Source organism: Amaranthus tricolor, chromosome 10 (assembly GCF_026212465.1).
Source record: "Amaranthus tricolor cultivar Red isolate AtriRed21 chromosome 10, ASM2621246v1, whole genome shotgun sequence".
In the NCBI taxonomy this organism is placed as follows: domain Eukaryota; kingdom Viridiplantae; phylum Streptophyta; class Magnoliopsida; order Caryophyllales; family Amaranthaceae; genus Amaranthus; species Amaranthus tricolor.
In genome coordinates this window covers 4,244,828-4,262,594 of record NC_080056.1, presented here as the reverse complement: position 1 = coordinate 4,262,594, position 17,767 = coordinate 4,244,828, and the positions used below count along the sequence as shown (strand labels likewise).

Below are 17,767 nucleotides of genomic sequence, written 5' to 3'. Positions count from 1 at the left end.
TTTAATGTTGTTACTAATAGCGAACATTATCACATATCAGGCTTGGTTTAGAGACGATGGGCTAGGCATAGCCTAAGCCTCCAAACACACCGAGTAGATGAAAAATGAAAGGGACGGCAATAATAATAATTGTATTGCCAAAATCTTTATATTGAAGTTATTCTAATGACAACAGAAATTGAATATTAACAGATCACAAGAGCAATCTGTATATACAATACTAATACTAATCTCAAATAGGACTTCATATACGCAGTTATCAAGCACGTCATACAAAACAATTCTTGTCTGTAATAAGGTTTTTCTACAATATTTGGTATTTACATAATCATTTCTAAACATAATCAAGTTATGCAGATTGCACCTGAAGAACCTCTGAGCTCACAAGAACAGGTTCCATAGTTCTCCCAGTTTCTGGCATATCGTCGACATCTACATCCAACTGATTCAGTGCACGGGCGAAGCCTGTGAACAAAGGAAAATGCTTAGGGGAGAAGAAATCTGCTCCCATTCTCTGATATGTGAATGAGTTCATCACCGCAGTGTCTTTTACGAGATTTCCCCTTATTTTTTCGAACTCCTCGGTTGCACTAAGAAGTGACAAATTTTCACCAGCTATGCCCACTCCATGCTTCCTGCAGGATTCCTTAATTTGCAGAAGCAGTGACTCGGGACTTGATCCGTTTGGTTGGTGGGTGTCTGACAGGTCCATTCCTGGAAGTATCAGCTTGCATGAATTTTTGGCAAAGATCTCAATTACTGCATCATATCCATCTCTGTTGGCTGTGTTGTAAAAACCAGCTGTTAGTTCTGAAGGGTGAGCACGAGTTTTGCACCACTTATGCAGCAAGGGTAATTTTCCAGATACGATCACCGAGGTTTCTCCGAAAACAGTCGAGCCGAGAGAGAGAATACGGCTCCCATGAGAGATGAGCTGGTTAGAGTACCATGAAAGGAAGAAGTCACCATAAGGTGTCTCCCAAGATCCACCGTCATCCTTGAAGAAATTGTTCACAAATGGAGGTTCATCGTATGCAGGAACATCATGAGGTCCACACAAGCCCCACAAAGGGTTGCCTGTATGTTCTGCGTGCTGCTTGAGATGTCCAAGCATGTATTTATCATAGCACTGGAATTCCCCTACACCCGAATGACTATTAAGCTTAGCTGTATGATGGAACGATGGGTAACGAAGCTCACCATCAGGTCCAAGTCCTAATGTCACACCCTGCAATAGGCAATAAATATGTCACATTTAGCCATAGATACATATGTTCATTGAGGTGCTGGTTTGGTTTTAAGCTTTCGTGTTCAAGTCAGGACTCGAGACATTTTTGGGTGGTTGTGCGCGCATAGACAACATTTGATTTGATTTAAGGTACATGTTATCTTTGAGTTCAGGTTAAAACGTATTTGGTTTGGGTTCATCTTCCAAATTGAACATCTTCGGCAATAAAAATGGTTCATAAAAATTTCAACAAAGTTTATTGTAACAGTAAACCATACTTACACTAATAGTGGATCCTATGAAGGGTGAAAATGTGGACTTGAAGCTTTTGCAGAAATCTTGATATACTTGGATTGGAGATTTGCCATCAAAAATAGGCAAGTCATCAACAGCAAATGATAAGGACTGTTTGTATTGCCTCCCTGAACGGTCAGTAAAGTACATACTAGGTTCAGTTTCAGCAGCTCGAGACACCCATTGAGGTAGTGGTATTTTGGAGTCCTGAGACGCGTGAAAGCAGAATGTGACATTGAGTTTCAAACCCAATTTTTGGACCATCTCCGCAACAGCGAGGTAAGCAGACCAGTCATATTGTCCCATAGTATCCTTCTCAACAATTCCCCACCAAATAGGAAGTTCAACACCATCAACCCCCATTAGCTTCAAGGCTTTTAAACCAGCAAATATAGCTCTCTCATGATTCACAGTGTTATTCACCGACACAGTATCCAAAGGCAACCCAACAAACAGTTTCAAGTTATCAACCTGTATATTGAAGTAGTTGTCACAATTAGAAATCTGAAACATATTTCGTGATTACTAATACTACATACCAAAACAAGCTGCAATGTTGACGATTTATAAGGGAAGCAGTAGATTTATCCAAAATTGGAATATTTCCAAAATAAGGTTAGATTGCTGGAAATTTCCAAAATATACCAACAAAAAAGTTTCACAATACTATCCGGCATACGCTTAGGATTGGGCTTCACTTCAATTTTATTCAGCATAAACCGCTATGAACTTAGGGGTTTTACGACCAACTTTTTTTCTTTTTTCTTCCTAAAAAGTCAACATAAAACCGCTAGCATAAAATTAGTGATTCTACATAGAGTATTTTGTCAATATTGTCGGTGGCATTCCTTACTATTGACAGGGTGCAGGCGAAAGTAGGTATATAATACATATTGTGGGAAATAGATTGCAATGCAGTATTTTAGGAATTTTGAATGTATGAGCAATATATACTTAGGGAAAAAAATCACAACTTTGAGGTGAAAAATGAAAAACTAGTCTAATAGTAGAGTATTAACGAATAGAATTCCATTTTTGTTTTTTTTTTTTTTTTTGAAGATTGAACCATACCCAATTTTTAAATTACTAAAAAGAAACTCAAGAAAAGAAGTTGATATCATTGCTAAAAACCTGCAAAACTCCTTGTTCCATTTATATTGCCATCAAAAAAACTCAATATACTCGTAAAATAATTTATTTTTTCAGCTAGATTGATAAGATAAGATAAGATTGGAGCCGAAAACAAAAACTGTAGCTTCTAGCTAAGATTTGACATGTTCGTTCATGGTACTTCGCTAATTGCACAAAATTAAAATACAAAAAAATAAATCCACCAAAAACTCACAGATTTTATTTTTGTAGAACTATCCTCTACAGCATGTAAAGAATCTGCTTGCACAGCTCTGATAGCAAATCCACACCGAGAAGTCGTAGTCGTAGTCGTAGTATTTAAGAAACTCTTCGAATGAGCAAAGCAAACCCTAGTTTTCGGAAACAAAAATTGACAAGTATTCCCAGAAGTAAAGAACCCTAATTCTCTTAAACTATCATCAGATTTCCCTAAATTGATCTGAGAAGTACCAATAACAGAAACCTCCATGATTGAAGTAAGATAGAATGAAAAGAAGAGAATAATTTGAATTGAAAAAGGGTTAGATCTAGTAAGAGTAGGAGAGAGATTTAAGAGTTATCCACTTATCCAAAAGGAAGACAGAGAAATATGGAAATGAAATGAAAGGAAAGGAAATAGTAAAGGTTGTCTGCTCATTATTATGCTTATATAGGAATGGAAAGAGTAGAAACTAGGAAGTTGCGCTTTTCTGGTGGGTGAGATTTAGGAAGTACGATTACCAATTAGAGCCTGCCACGTGTTGTTACCTTGTGGCGGTGAAAATTAACAAAGAATAATAGTCGGTGTTCAAATACATCTAACCATTTAATATTTACACCATTTTAAAATAAATTTAGAATTATTTAAAGATTAATATGAACTCAAAATCGATTATAAACAGAATCGAAACACGTAATTTGAAATCAATTTAATGACTCGAATAAACATTTTTAATAGTTGTGTTTTATGACTTTATTACTTTTTAATTATTTTTTATTGTTGTATATTTTAATAAAAATTTGATTATGATTTTTAAGAAAATATATTTATCAATTTTTATTTATAGTCTCATAATTTAAGTGATTTTAAATTTTTAGTTTTATGCCGAGGAACAGAAATGACTAAATAAAAAGTGATTCTAATATCTTAATTAAGACATATTTCCTCTAGTTTTTAATAGTTGTTACACTTTAGCTTTCCACGCTATCCAATGCATAATTTTAATTTTTAATATCCTTAAAAAAATATGAAAAAAATTCTAAAAAGTTAATATTATAATAATATGCATTAACACTAATCAAACAATATTCCATTTGACTATGTGTTACATTATACATAAAGAAAAGAAAACTAAATAAAATCAGTTGAAAAACAATAATTACTACGAGAACTATAGCAACTATTAAAAATCAAAGAAAATACAATATTATTCTAATTGAGACGATTTTATAATTTTTGGATGTATGTGTAAAGTTTCTTTATTAGAAAAGGTAGGGGTTATGGATTGGATTAAGTTTTTTTTTCTTTTTTTATTTCTTGTTCTTTTTGTTTTACTAGCATTTGGTATAAGTCTTACTCGGCTGTTCGTGGTTGCTATTATCTTAGCCATAAACCATTTTGATTTTTCCATTAGCACGTTGCTATTTTCTTGTAGAAAGATCATGTGCCACCGTGGGATGCGTGCGACCTCTTTCAACCCATGACACTAATAAAAAAATAATAATTTTTAATGATAAATTTTAAATTAAGTTTTTAAAATATTTTTTAGAATTATCCATTTTAATAATTTGGAATTTTAAATTTAAGATTATAGAATAAACATTTTAAATTTAGAGTTGACAAGTAAAAACTTTTAAAAGAAACATTTTTAGTGCTAGAATAGTTATTTTAAGTTTTTAACCCTTGACGAAAAAAATTAAGGACATTAAGTTTTACAGTAAGAGTTTTGAGTTTTGGAATAAATATATAAACGGTTGAAGTTATAATTAAAAAATAAAGTTAATCATTTGAGAAGAAAATGTTGAATGTTTTAAGGCTCGTGGTATGTAAAAAACACATTTATGGATTAGGCTGTACAGGTTGCACAGTATGGCGGTTGCATTTGAAAATTGATCATTTCCTTTAGAAAAAATTTGTTAAATAATTGTATTGATTGATAATTAAAGAAAAAGACGAATAACAAGTTAAACGTCAATGGGAAAAAGCTAATCAAAATAGCTTTTCATTTTGATTTACAAATCGGTGAAAAAAGTCATTTATCAAACTTTTTTTTGAGCTTTTTAACAAATTAAAAAGTCAAAAACCACCAAAAAATTCAACGAAGCCACTTACCAAACACTACCGAAGTTTGATTCATAAGCTAGTGAAGTACAAATTGCAAGGAACGTAGCAAAATTTCTAAGTTCCAATAAAGACGCAAAATAACGTAAATTTACGGGAAATTTGCAAAGAAACACCTTTTAAAACCCATTTTTTGTAAAGAAACACCATTTATAATTTTTTTTGTAAAAAAACACCTTTTTAGAGACTTTTTTTAAAAAAAACACCTTAAATCAGTTTCCGGTGACTTTTATCAACTTCCCGGCGTTGACTATGCCAGTCAACGCCGGAAAGTTGACAAAAGTCACCGGAAACTGATTTAAGGTGTTTTTTTTTTTAAAAAAAGTCTCTTAAAAGGTGTTTTTTTACAAAAAAAAATTATAAAAGGTGTTTTTTTACAAAAAAAAAATTTAAAAAAATTATTATTTTTTTTATTTTGTTTTTATTATTATTATTATTATTATTATTGTTAATTTTTTTAAAAAATTTTAAAAATTTTTTTTTTTATATAATAATAAAAATAAAATTTTTTTAAAAAAATAATGTTAATAATAAAAATAAAAATAAAAATAAAAATAAAAACAAAAATTTTAAAAATAGTTAAAAAAAATTTTAAAAAAATTAATAATAATAAAAAAAATAAAAAGTATAAAAAAATATAAAATAACAATAATAATAAAAATAAAATTAAAAATAAATATAAAATTTTAAAAATAATTTTTTTTTAAAAAAAAGAATAATAATATTTATTATTATTATTATTATTATTATTATTTATTATTATTATTATTATTATTATTATTATAATTCATTTTTTTTTAAAAAAAATTTTTTTATTTTATTTTTATTTTTAATTTTATTATTATTATTATTATTTTTAATTATTATTATTGTTATTTTATATTTTTTTATACTTTTTATTTTTTTTATTATTATTAATTTTTTTTGAATTTTTTATAACTTTTTTTAAAATTTTTGTTTTTTATTTTTATTTTTATTTTTATTATTAATTTTATTTTTTGAAAAAATTTTTTATTTTTATTATTATATAAAAAAAAATTTTTTAAAAAAAATTAATAATAATAATAATAATAATAATAATAATAATAATAATAAAAACAAAAATAAAAAAAATAGTAATTGAAATTTGCAAAGAAACACCTTTTAAAACCCCTATTTTTGTAAAGAAACACCTTTTATAATTTTTTTTTGTAAAAAAACACCTTTTAAGAGACTTTTTTTTAAAAAAAACACCTTAAATCAGTTTCCGGTGACTTTTGTCAACTTTCCGGCGTTGACTGGCATAGTCAACGCCGGAAAGTTGACAAAAGTCACCGGAAACTGATTTAAGGTGTTTTTTTTTAAAAAAAGTCTCTTAAAAGGTGTTCTTTTACAAAAAAATTATAAAAAGTGTTTCTTTACAAAAAAGGGGTTTTAAAAGGTGTTTCTTTGCAAATTTCCCTAAATTTACGGATACGAAAACAGGTAGTCAGAAATCTATGGAGTGGATAAAATTAGAATAAAGAAAAACCGAAAAGGTTTCTTTTATGGACGGATTCCTCGTAGTTATCAATCATCCACCAAATAAAAATGAATGGCACATATTTGGTAAATATAGCAGCATTACAGCTTAACCAATTAGATTGTAAAAATACAAATTCTTGTGTATGACGGTTTTTTAAGAGACCATTTTTAATTGGGCCGGCTACCATATATTTTTTAAAATATTGTAAGTAGGCATTAAGAATGATATAAGTGGACATTTAAGATATTGAAATAAGCATTAAAGATACGGTAAATAAGCATTAAGAATAATGTAAGTAGACATTAAAAATACAATAAGTAGACATTAATTTTTAATGAACTTGGCTTGAGATATATCTTTCAAAGAGACGGTCTCTCAAGAGACTAGCTGTTATAAAAATTTAATAAAACAAAATAGTATCTATAATGCACTACCACACAAACTGGATCTCTTGTTTGCCAGCCACAAACTACTTAGTTCTAGATTCTATGGTTCAATCTCAGGCTCTTCCCTGGACCATTCATCTCCCTTTTTTGTACAAGTATATGGATCACAGGCAAATCCCGAATGCTATTATATGTTATATGTTACACAATTCAATATTAATATTTGTCGGACTTAGATTTCACATGTATAATGTCAAGAAACCAACACAATAAAAAACTTAAACTGAATATACTTCTATGTCATAGTAGGCCAATGACGCTAATAATTTTACTTGAAAGGAAAACTCGTTAACTGAATCTTAAGAAACCAACTCAGCTAAAAACTTAAACTAATAATAAAACCCTTAACATATATTATGTACTCTATCTGCACATAGGTAGATGGATTTCCTTAACAGTTAGCACCTTAAAACAAAGTTTCGTTGTCGACCGTGACATTTCATTTTAATATTGTTGGGATAAACTATGACTATGAGCTTATTAAAGCTTGATTTGCACACATGAGATTTCCCCTTTCAATTTATGGCTCAAATCTTCTCATTATCCACATCAAACATAAAAAAAAAAGAGTATAAGAATAGGACATTCGTTATCTATCAGTAGTATATTAATTGTATTCTTTATCCAACGATACAGTAAACTAGATCAAACATGTACAACACTAACATAAGCTCCTCTTTTTCTTTTAAAAAACCAAAATTAAAAATCAAAAAAAAAAAAAAAAAAAAAAGTTGAAGATTGACCTACCTCATCCCAGGAAAAAAGATTTCCATAGGATTTTAAAAAATAAATTCTGAAAGCAATTTTAATTCGCCTCGAATTTTCGAATGATACTAACTTGAGCAAGAAATGTAGAATGGAATATGTATACTCCGGTGGGAGAAAAACATTCATATTACGGAAATCCTATCTTCTGCTAGAATCCTTCTTCGAAGGCCTTCCCTCGATGTGCTTCGTCTTCCTTGGAGCACTAACAGCAGCAGGGTCATTTAATGGGCCGGACCAAGTTTGGAAAGACGATTTTGGGTATGAGAAATTCATGGTACTGAAAGGGACTTCAGGAGGATCATATGAGGGATCGAGATACTGTGAGGAACCTATAGTGTACCCGATAGTTCCATCTTGATGCGGAGGAGGAAATTTTTCGCTCTTGCTTTTGGCATTTGCATGTGTTATGAAACGCCTTCTCTGTTATAGAGATTAGAGTTTTACGTAGTTAGCTAAAAAGGCGATAGACCAAGAAAAAAGGTGTGCAAATTATGTTAAGGAATTATTTGATTCTCGAGTGATTCATTTGGCACCACTAGAAATTAGTGTACGTACTAGACCCTTAAATTCTTCATCCAATAACACATTCGTGTACGATTCTTGGACGCTCGGAATAAAGCGAATGATGAACCTGAAAAAACCAAAGTGGTAAAAACTTACATCAATATTGGGTTGAAACTCGGCATTGGCCTCTGGAGCAGGGATTGCCTTAGTAGCTCTGTCACGTGCACGAGTTTTCCTGGTGCCATCAGCGTTGGACTTGGCTGCAGCTCTTAACCTGTTAAGATAACATTTTGCGTCAGAAGCCAGAATTCAACTAGTACAAAGTAAAAAAGTATTGCTCAATGGGATGATAAAGAAAATGAATAAAAGAAAACAAAAAACAAGAGAATTCTACATAAATTGAAGTCCCTTGTCTCGATGGGGCTAAAGATTATAATGGACTTTGCACTTCTTATTTATGTGAAGTTGTTGATGATGTTTGCTACCGAGGGTCAACCGGATATCTTATTAATATCACTAATTAAGAGTAGGTTTGCATAGTCTGACCCCCCGAACCTCACGTTGGTAGGAGCTACTTAATAGCATTCGGGTAATGAAATAGAATGGAATTCCACATTAATCAGAGTGCAGATCCAAATCCTTAGACTCCCTGAAATTCTTGAAAGGAATTTCCTTCTTATGTCCCATAACTCTGTTGTAAAGAACACATATCCTCAACCACAGAATGTGCATATCATCCCCCCCTCCGACCCTCCCCCTCACACACAGATATATTTTCCGTTTCAAATTCTAAGCCTATTTATCATAGATAAAACTGAAATGTAGTACATCCACTGTAGTCACAACAAAAGCAATGCCAGAGCCTTAATCTCAAAAGATTGTTTTTTTGTTTTTTACTTAAATACCACTGAAGATAAAAACAAACAAAAATTCATTAATATGAGGGAGACACAAGATCACATCAATGAGCGTAAAAATTAAACTCAGGTAAAACGACATGCAAAGAGGAGTTTCTACGACATTATACTCAAGCCCACATGCCATACACAAGGGGAGTAAACAACTTTAATGAGGTAATTTTCATTCAAGTATCAGCTAACTAGAAGGAATTAATATACCTTCTGGCCTCTTCATCGCGCCGTTTGACATCCATCTCCTTGCTGGGAGGATACTTCGGCAGGCTGGAAGGTTCACAGGCATATGGCTTTGTTCTGAAGAACTAGAAATCACAAAATAACAAAGAATCAGAATCCATTCATATCATTCTATGGCCATGGAATACTTTATTGAGAAAAATCTTAAGTGTCTCATGATGTATATCCCCATTGTAAATGTCCTCTTAAAAGTAACGTGCGTTAAAATACATTCATACCTTAGCTAGTGAAATGATAACGTAAATTGTAAAATCAGATATCCTACTGTTACCTTCATGATATTCTAAAGATAAACAGTTGTATCTAAATATCTACATCAAAATAAGAAACCTCTTTTCAAAAAAGGAAGAAAATCCACATGAAAGATAAATTGATATTCAATAAACACCGCGTGAACTAAGCACCACGTAGGTAGACAGAATTAAGTCGTTCACATGATTCACTAATACTCCTTGCGAATTGCGAAACAAAAAATGCGAATAATGGTCAGTTATGGGCTATTTTAAGTCATCTTGAGCGAATCGCGAATTCATAACTAGCAAATCATGTTACACTTCAATTAACAGTATTGCACCTATCTATGTAGCAAAGAAAATTTAACGCATGCCAGAATGTGTAGTTTGTAGCATAGCAATATTGTGCTTTACCCTAGATGGACCAATCTATAAACAGATGCCAACGTAAATTGAAGGTTCATTTTGCTATGCTACTTATCGTGCGTTAATCCTATACAGGTCTCATAAGTCAAAAGGTAGAAATTTTATTGTTCTCTTTACTTGCTGCATATTCAAGAAAAAGACCAACACTCAATAAGGACAATACTGAAGTGTAAGTTTTACTTTTAACCTAAGGGTATAGCCACGAGAATGAGGTTTGAAATGCAAACAGGCGTGCTACTGTTACACATTAAAAAGAACAAAAAAGAGCAGCTGTTATGGTTCAGAAATAACAAAAGTTAGATATGCTATAATGCATAAAACTTACTTCACTCTGTAATGCTGCTGTTGCATTCTGGCGCTCAGCTGGGTCAATTGCAAGAAGTGTCTCAATTAATGGAAAAGAAGAAGGTGGGAAATCTTTGAATGTCTCCTCTATGCAGCGTTTGTACGAATGCTGAGGCTTAAAGATGGTTGCATGTGGCAATTTTGACTTCTTCCAATATTCTTCAGAAGGAGAACCGCATAATTTGAAAATTTTATGCAGTTGCTCAACCTGAATAAAAGGAGGAAATGAAAAATCAAATATGAATATGAAACTCATCTACAAGATAACACGTTGTATGTTCTAATACAACAGCACAACAGGATGTAAGCTCGTTTACTAACAACTAAAACACTACAGTATACAATTAAGAATTGGAATATGGACTAGTAGACTACAGCAAAAGTCAAGTCTGGAAATTACATAAGACGTTCTTACATTATGCATAGTATTATCCCCAATTATGGATATAAGGTTTACATGACAACTAGAATTAAATAATATAAATCGACCATACAGGAGCTTTCTGGAGTCTATAAATAACATTTGACTACATTCAAAGCAAAAGTTGGATTCTGCAAGCTAGGTCATAGAAAAAATGCTAGGTTTCACAACGATTTCAACTGACAACTTCTATCTTGATCCAAAATCCAAAACAAAAAATCTTTCATGGAAATACCCTCTTGAACTTTATTGCTGTAGAAGTGATCAAAAACAGTCAAAACAGATTACCATTGCATTTTCTTATCTTTTTTAGAAAAAGTTCCTAGCAAACATTAGCAGGTTCTTATTGCTGTGGTGTCAACTATATCTTTTAATACCTACACAACATTGTAAATTTGCATTATACTAAAACAAAAAAATCCACATGTTCACAGAACTGGTTTTCCCCCAAAATTTCAAGTCTCTAGCAAGTTTCTTAATGCTAAACTCTCAGTGCAACTATCCAGACTTGCATGATCACCTGATTACGGAAGCATGTCATCACCTCCATACACTCATACAAGACACAGAAACTGATGTGCGTGCCTGGGTAGCTTTCAGCATTTCAATGGATTTCTTGGTTTACACCTCAAAATTTTTCATTTGAGACGACAACTTCAACAGATTTTCATTCTTATACCCTTAATATCCTCAATTCCTCATAAACTTTTGAAGAAATTTCTCCAAAACTACCTATTACAACTGCATTATGAAAAGCTACTTTCTATAAAAGTTTTTTGAGAGTACCCTTTCGATTCATTTCTTTTTACAAGACATCACCATTGGATTTTGACTTTATTAATTTCTCACCCTTCACTTTTTGTCGCCTAACAAAACCAATCTTAGCAACTACCTTAAAGTTTGTTACCTAGAGCAACAACAATGACAAAGCCTTAATCACAACATATGGATGCATGAAACAAAACAAAACAACATGAGAGAAGAACAATAACAACGATATGAATGATGTCTTATAGCTTTAAGGTAGTTCTTACAGAAATTTAAGTAAAAGAAGGGTCAACACAATTAACAAGAGTCAACTCAGAAAATATTAGTTAATTTGGTAGTTTTCTGCAAAAATATAAAAAAAAAAACCTTTTTGGGAAAAATTTGTAATTTGTTATAAATTATGTTGCTCAATCTTTTCTATCCCCTTTCTTGAAGCTTGATGTTCACTTCTTTGGTGAGTGAACCTCAGTTTTAAATCTTTAACTTTCAGTTCAGTGAAGGTTGTTAGAAACAATGGAGTCGTTTGGTATTGGGGTTTGAAAAAGAAAGGCAATTAAGGACTTTAATTCCTTACATGTGTTTAATTGCTTTTTCTTAAGGTCCCCATCCCCACTATTTAGCTTAAAATTTCCTCAAATCTACTCTTCCAAATTCTTCGTCCTACCCTTGGGACGTGAAAACCCCCAATTCTTTACCACACTCACCTAATTCTTATTTGATTGACTTAGGTTAAAATAATGAATTGATTTATGCATGTTAATGGAGATGTTTTACACCTTAATTTTTTATTCATTTTTGTATTTATTTTATCAAACTTGTTAAGCCAAGTTGAGCTCAAACTGAGTTAAGAGTGTTAGACTTGAAACTTAACTTGAGCTTTGAGCATAACTTATTCTTGGATCACTTTGTCGAGTCTTGGTCATTTAGCTTTTGGTATGTTCGAGCTCAAATCATTGATGTGAGCATTTTTTGCAAGTAACTTTCAATTTTCTATATTCTAAAAAGTTCAAAGATAGGACTTAGTCAAATGAGCATCTATGCCTTCTTTATTTTGCATGTAACGAAACATTCAAACACATGATATTTGTTTTCCCAAGATAATAGTTTTCAATATAAAATTTTAAACTATCTAGAACAAGCTTATAAACAAACACAGCTAAGAAGTTCATGACTGTAAACAAGCTTACACCAAGTTTCCTTTTCAAACATACACTTTAGCCTCGCTCGTTTTTTACATGGAAAATGACCGAACTTGTTTCCAAGTTACTTAATGAGAGTATGGGATCATGAACATATGTTGTCTCTCAATCCCATTATTAAACATCAAAAATGATGTGCAAAACATTAAACATATGGGTGCATATTCCCATCTATGACAATGGAGGGAAATGTAAACAACACATCTCAAATAGTAGATAATTATGTGTCAAACTCATTGCATATCTTTAAAAGTTAAAAGAAAAAAGCTATTTTCCTTGGGTCTCTTTTACTTGCAACATAAGGGTTGGGCATGAGGACCAAGGCTACTTGAGGAATTTGTGCTTAATCATGTGGTCCTCGTCCCTAACATCTTTACAAAAAGTAATTAGAAGAATGAAGACATATTGGGTCCAATTTTGTGATTAAGAAGGTAATTATAAAAGATGGACAATGCGATTAAGTAAGGGTTAGTAGGTAAAAAATAACTAGAAGAAGAAATGTTGCAAGTAAAAAATTCTGAGGAAAGTGTTCCATGTGAAAAAGCAGAAGTTCAAGGTAAATATTCTTAAACTCTCTTATACATGAAATGACAGCTACCATTTCTTAAGATAATTTGTGCATACAAGAGTTAAATTCACCAAGTAAAACTTGATTGTTGTCTAACATTATGGTACTTACACCTATAATAACACATAAATGACTTGTATGGGATAATTGCCAACAAACACTGTAATAAAAAACCATATTAAAGATACCTCCGTACGACCAGGCATTATTGGTTTCCCTGCCAATAGCTCTGCCAGAATGCAGCCTGCACTCCAGAGGTCCACCCCAACACCATAATCAGTTGCCCCGAGAAGTAACTCTGGAGGTCGATACCACAGTGTCACTACCCTGCTTGTCATAGGCTGCTTGTTGTTTGGGTCAAAAAATGAAGCTAAGCCAAAATCAGCAATCTTGAGAACACCTCCACTGTCTATAAGCAAGTTTGAACCTTTAATATCTCGATGCAACACAAGGCGATTATGACAATGCTCAAGACCAGATAATAATTGGTGCATAAAGCACTTAACCTGCACACAAACACACCAAAAAAAGAAAGAAAAACCCATCTGAGACTCCTCACAAGTATATCTCAAGTAGTGGATATATTGACAGGTATACCTGAGATTCGGTAAACTTGATTGCAGGGCTAGCAGCAAGTCCAGCCAAATCATGCTCCATGTAATCAAACACCAGGTACAAGCTACAAGACATTCTGGAGGTCACTAATCCTTGGAGTTTGACTACATTTGGGTGATCAAGCCGGCGTAAAATCACAATTTCTCGTGCCATAAATCTTACACTCTCTGGCTCCAAATTGTCAAATCTCACCTTCTTAAGTGCAACAATCTTCCCCGTCAACGAGTCTCTAGCTTTATACACATTGCTATAAGTCCCTTGCCCTATCTATTTATCACAATACCACAACATAAAATCCCAAATCAGCAAACATTGACTATGAAGTATAGAAACGACACAAAAACCTAATTTACTTTAAGCTTCACTCGATGTTTTCACTATATTTCACTTTCAATAAGATACAATTCAAAACAAATTCCATTACTCTATACTTCTATAGTTCTATGTTCCTTTCTAAAGTTATTCACTACGCTATTAAAAAACTGAAAACTATACCCCTTTAACAAAAAGGGCAAAACTACGCGCACACACGAGTATTATCAATTCCTTGCACAATAATACCCTCTCTATCCTTATGAACAATGCTTTTTATACATGTTCGTCCTACAAATGTTGCTACATTTCCTTATATAGAAATATCCACATAACTTTATATCAGTTCTTATCTACACATTTCTTCGTTTTAATATAATCCACACATTTCAAAATTTTTTTCAAATTCTTCCAATAATAGAACGACTGTAGGTATACTAATTCACAAATTCTTGTATGAGACGGTCTAACCGTAAGACATGTCTCATACTTGGGTTAAATAGCCCAATATTAGAAACTTTTAGCTTATGTACTCCTTGTATTGAGGTCGTCTCACCATGAAATGGTCTCATACAACACGGACTGAAACAAATTTGTACTAAACTCTGGGCATAAATGAGAACAATATTGCTTTCCTTTCAAAATTAACTGTAATAAAAAGACAAAATAAGGCCATATGAAGTTAAAAACCACTACCTTATCAAGCTTTTCAAAGGAATCAGCTCGACGAGGGGTCCATCCATTGATAGCTTCACCAGCAACAGCCGACAACCAAGAAGGCCAACCAGCAGCCACCTGCTCACCATGAACATTCTTAGGTGGGTTACTTAGCCTTGGATTATACCTACTTGATCTCTTTCGAATACCCTTGTCCCCATTATCATTCCCTTGTTTTTCTTCATCTTGTTCTTCTTTGTTCTTCTTAAACTCCCCATTTACATCCTCTATTTTTTCTCTCCTCTGTTGGCTTGACTCTGAAGCCGCAGCAGAAACCTCTCTCCCAAAAACACACCCCATTTCAAGTCTACTGTCACAACCTCACAACATACCCACATTACTTGTCCGGGTCATAACGGGTATTGTTTCTCGAAAATTCAATCCTTAAGCGTAAGAAAGAGCACAAACCCAGATACCCAAATGGTGCAAATCCGAACAAGAAAAAGAAAATGTGCACGACGGTAAATAAGAGAAGAAACCCAGATACCCAAATGCTTCAAATTCAATTTATAAAGTACTGTTCGTCAAAAAATTCAATCCAATATGAGAAAAAAGAGAAGAAACCCAGTAAACCCAATGGTGCAAATCGAAAGGAGAAAAAGAAAGTAGGCAATGGAAAGTTAAAAAGAGAAGAAACCCAGATACCCCAATGGTGCAAATTCAATCCATAAGGTACTGTCCCTCGGAAAAGAGAAGGAACCCAGTTACCTCAATGATGCAAATCTGAAGGAGAAAAAGAAAATGGGCAATGGAGAGGAAAAAATAGAAGAAACCCAGATGCTCAAATTGCGCAAATTCAATCCATAAGATACTGTTTTTCGAAAATCAAATCCTTAAGAGCAAAAAAAAGAGGAGAGAAAACCCACTACCCAGTTACCCAAATGGTTGTCTTGGTGAGCAATAATGGGGGATGATAGAGTATTGTTTTTCTGGGTTGGATCCGACAAAGGTATGAAGAGCAATGATTATGAAAATGGGCACGATTAAATGGCGGTCAAAAAGGAAATTTGAGCAGAAATGGAGAAAAAGCGAAAAAGAAGTGAAATGAAAACAGTAGTAGGGAAGGACTGTATGAGAGAGATCTTTGAATTCCTCTGCAACAATTTGTTTTTCAATTATATACTCCCTCTCGTTCATAAATCATAATGTAAATGTCTAACCATTTAGGCATTTATGATTATGTTGGGTTTAAAATTATAAAAAATTAATATTGTAAATTTACGTTTTTAATTTGCCATGAATATGGAATAATAATAACTAAATGTAATTGCTGAATATTCCTCTGTTTTTTAATGTTCTTCCCGTTTAAAATATTCTATTTTAGAGAGAGAAATTTGATTAAGATTTTTAAGACATATATAAATAATAAAATATATCAATGTGAGATCTCGTTAGATTCGTCTTAATGCATACTTTTTTATTATATATTTTTTATAATTTTTTATGATGCATATTTAGAGATATTAAAGCTCAAAATTTACTTTGAAAATTGTACAAAAAGTAAATGAGAAGAACATTTGGAAACAGAGGGAGTAGTACTTTTCTGGATTCACATTGTTCTATATTGGTTTAGCACAAATAGTAAAGGATTTGAACTACTCTAAAATAGTAGGTGATATGTGATTTTAAGGGTAAATTGGTAAAAAAATATAATTTTTTAATTAAAGTTGAATTTTAAGGGTAAATTGATAAAAAGATGAGTACTACTATAAATAAAAATTGGATATTTAAGGTGAACTTATCGAAAAGAGGAAATAAGACATTTTTTCTGAATTAGAGGGAGTATAAAGAAAGGGCATTTGATCGGAGAGACAATGGAGTATTAATATTAACTACTACCTTTGTTCTAAATTATTTACATCTTTAGACGGTGACAAGATAATAAAGAGATAATAAAGAAAAGTCATTTTTAGTGCGTTCATGTATATTTAACTCTTTAAAATGATCAGTAAAAAATAATAATTTAATAATAAATACGAATAAAATATAAATAAATAAAAAATTATTAAATTACTTTTTACAAAGTTAAACAAAATGAATATATTGTGAAAAAATTATAAATGAAAAAAGTATTAAAATAAAAATGATTTGTGTTTCTTTATTTGGAGTACTCCATAATATTTCTAAATGGGCGGGCTATCAAAACGTGACGCATCCGTTTGCAATGTTCACTCCTCAATCGTCGCAAATCGTTTTCCCAATCTCCAAGGCTAACCAAACTCGTTTCCTCAATTGTTATTTTTCAGTTGGTTGTTGGTAGTTGATTTTTTAAATTAGCTTATTTAATTAAATAATATTCACTTTTTAAGGTAGTTAAAAAAGTCATATGTTTATAAAGATGTTTTGTAAATTTAGATATTAGTTGTTAGTTGTTTATTAGAGAAAAAAGTGATTTAATAAAGCCAAAATGCCAACGAAAAAACTAACTCGAGTAGCTTTTTATTTTGACTTAAAAGTCATTTATCAAATACTTTTTTTGTTGTTTAACCAACCAACAAGCTAAAAGCCAACCAAAAATAATGCAAAAGCAAACATCAAAACACCTTTTTTGCATTATTAACTAAGACTATGTCCCTGTACGATATTCATGCAAATAGCTTATAAATTAATTCTAAAACAAAATGAAACCTATGACACTTATTATAGCTACTTAGAAATGTTACTACGTGAGACAATTTTTAAAAATAGTTAATATTTTCATAATTTGCATTAATTGAGCTATTTAACTATTTATAGAGTTAGAAGTGCATCTTAAAATGAAATCGCCTCATATAGTAATTTGTTCACATTTTAGAAACTTTAAAAAATTTCATA

The 17,767-nt window shown here is 31.8% G+C and overlaps 2 protein-coding genes across 2 annotated transcripts; both read right to left on the bottom strand.

The window, feature by feature from the left end:
- Positions 1 to 105: 105 nt before the first annotated feature.
- On the bottom strand, positions 106 to 3,302 carry LOC130825185 (inactive beta-amylase 9). Its single transcript, XM_057690278.1, has 3 exons — positions 2,868 to 3,302; positions 1,511 to 1,993; positions 106 to 1,228 (listed from the first exon to the last, which is right to left on the bottom strand). Exons 1-3 carry the CDS (start codon positions 3,120 to 3,122, stop codon positions 350 to 352), a joined length of 1,617 nt encoding a protein of 538 aa, XP_057546261.1. The 5' UTR covers positions 3,123 to 3,302; the 3' UTR covers positions 106 to 349.
- A 4,191-nt stretch (positions 3,303 to 7,493) lies between these two features.
- Positions 7,494 to 16,080, bottom strand: LOC130825184 (probable serine/threonine-protein kinase At1g54610). Its single transcript, XM_057690277.1, has 7 exons — positions 14,933 to 16,080; positions 13,907 to 14,191; positions 13,498 to 13,815; positions 10,334 to 10,561; positions 9,314 to 9,414; positions 8,352 to 8,469; positions 7,494 to 8,111 (listed from the first exon to the last, which is right to left on the bottom strand). The coding sequence occupies exons 1-7, from the start codon at positions 15,251 to 15,253 to the stop codon at positions 7,830 to 7,832; spliced, it is 1,653 nt and encodes a 550-aa protein (XP_057546260.1). The 5' UTR covers positions 15,254 to 16,080; the 3' UTR covers positions 7,494 to 7,829.
- Between the last annotated feature and the right edge of the window lie 1,687 nt (positions 16,081 to 17,767).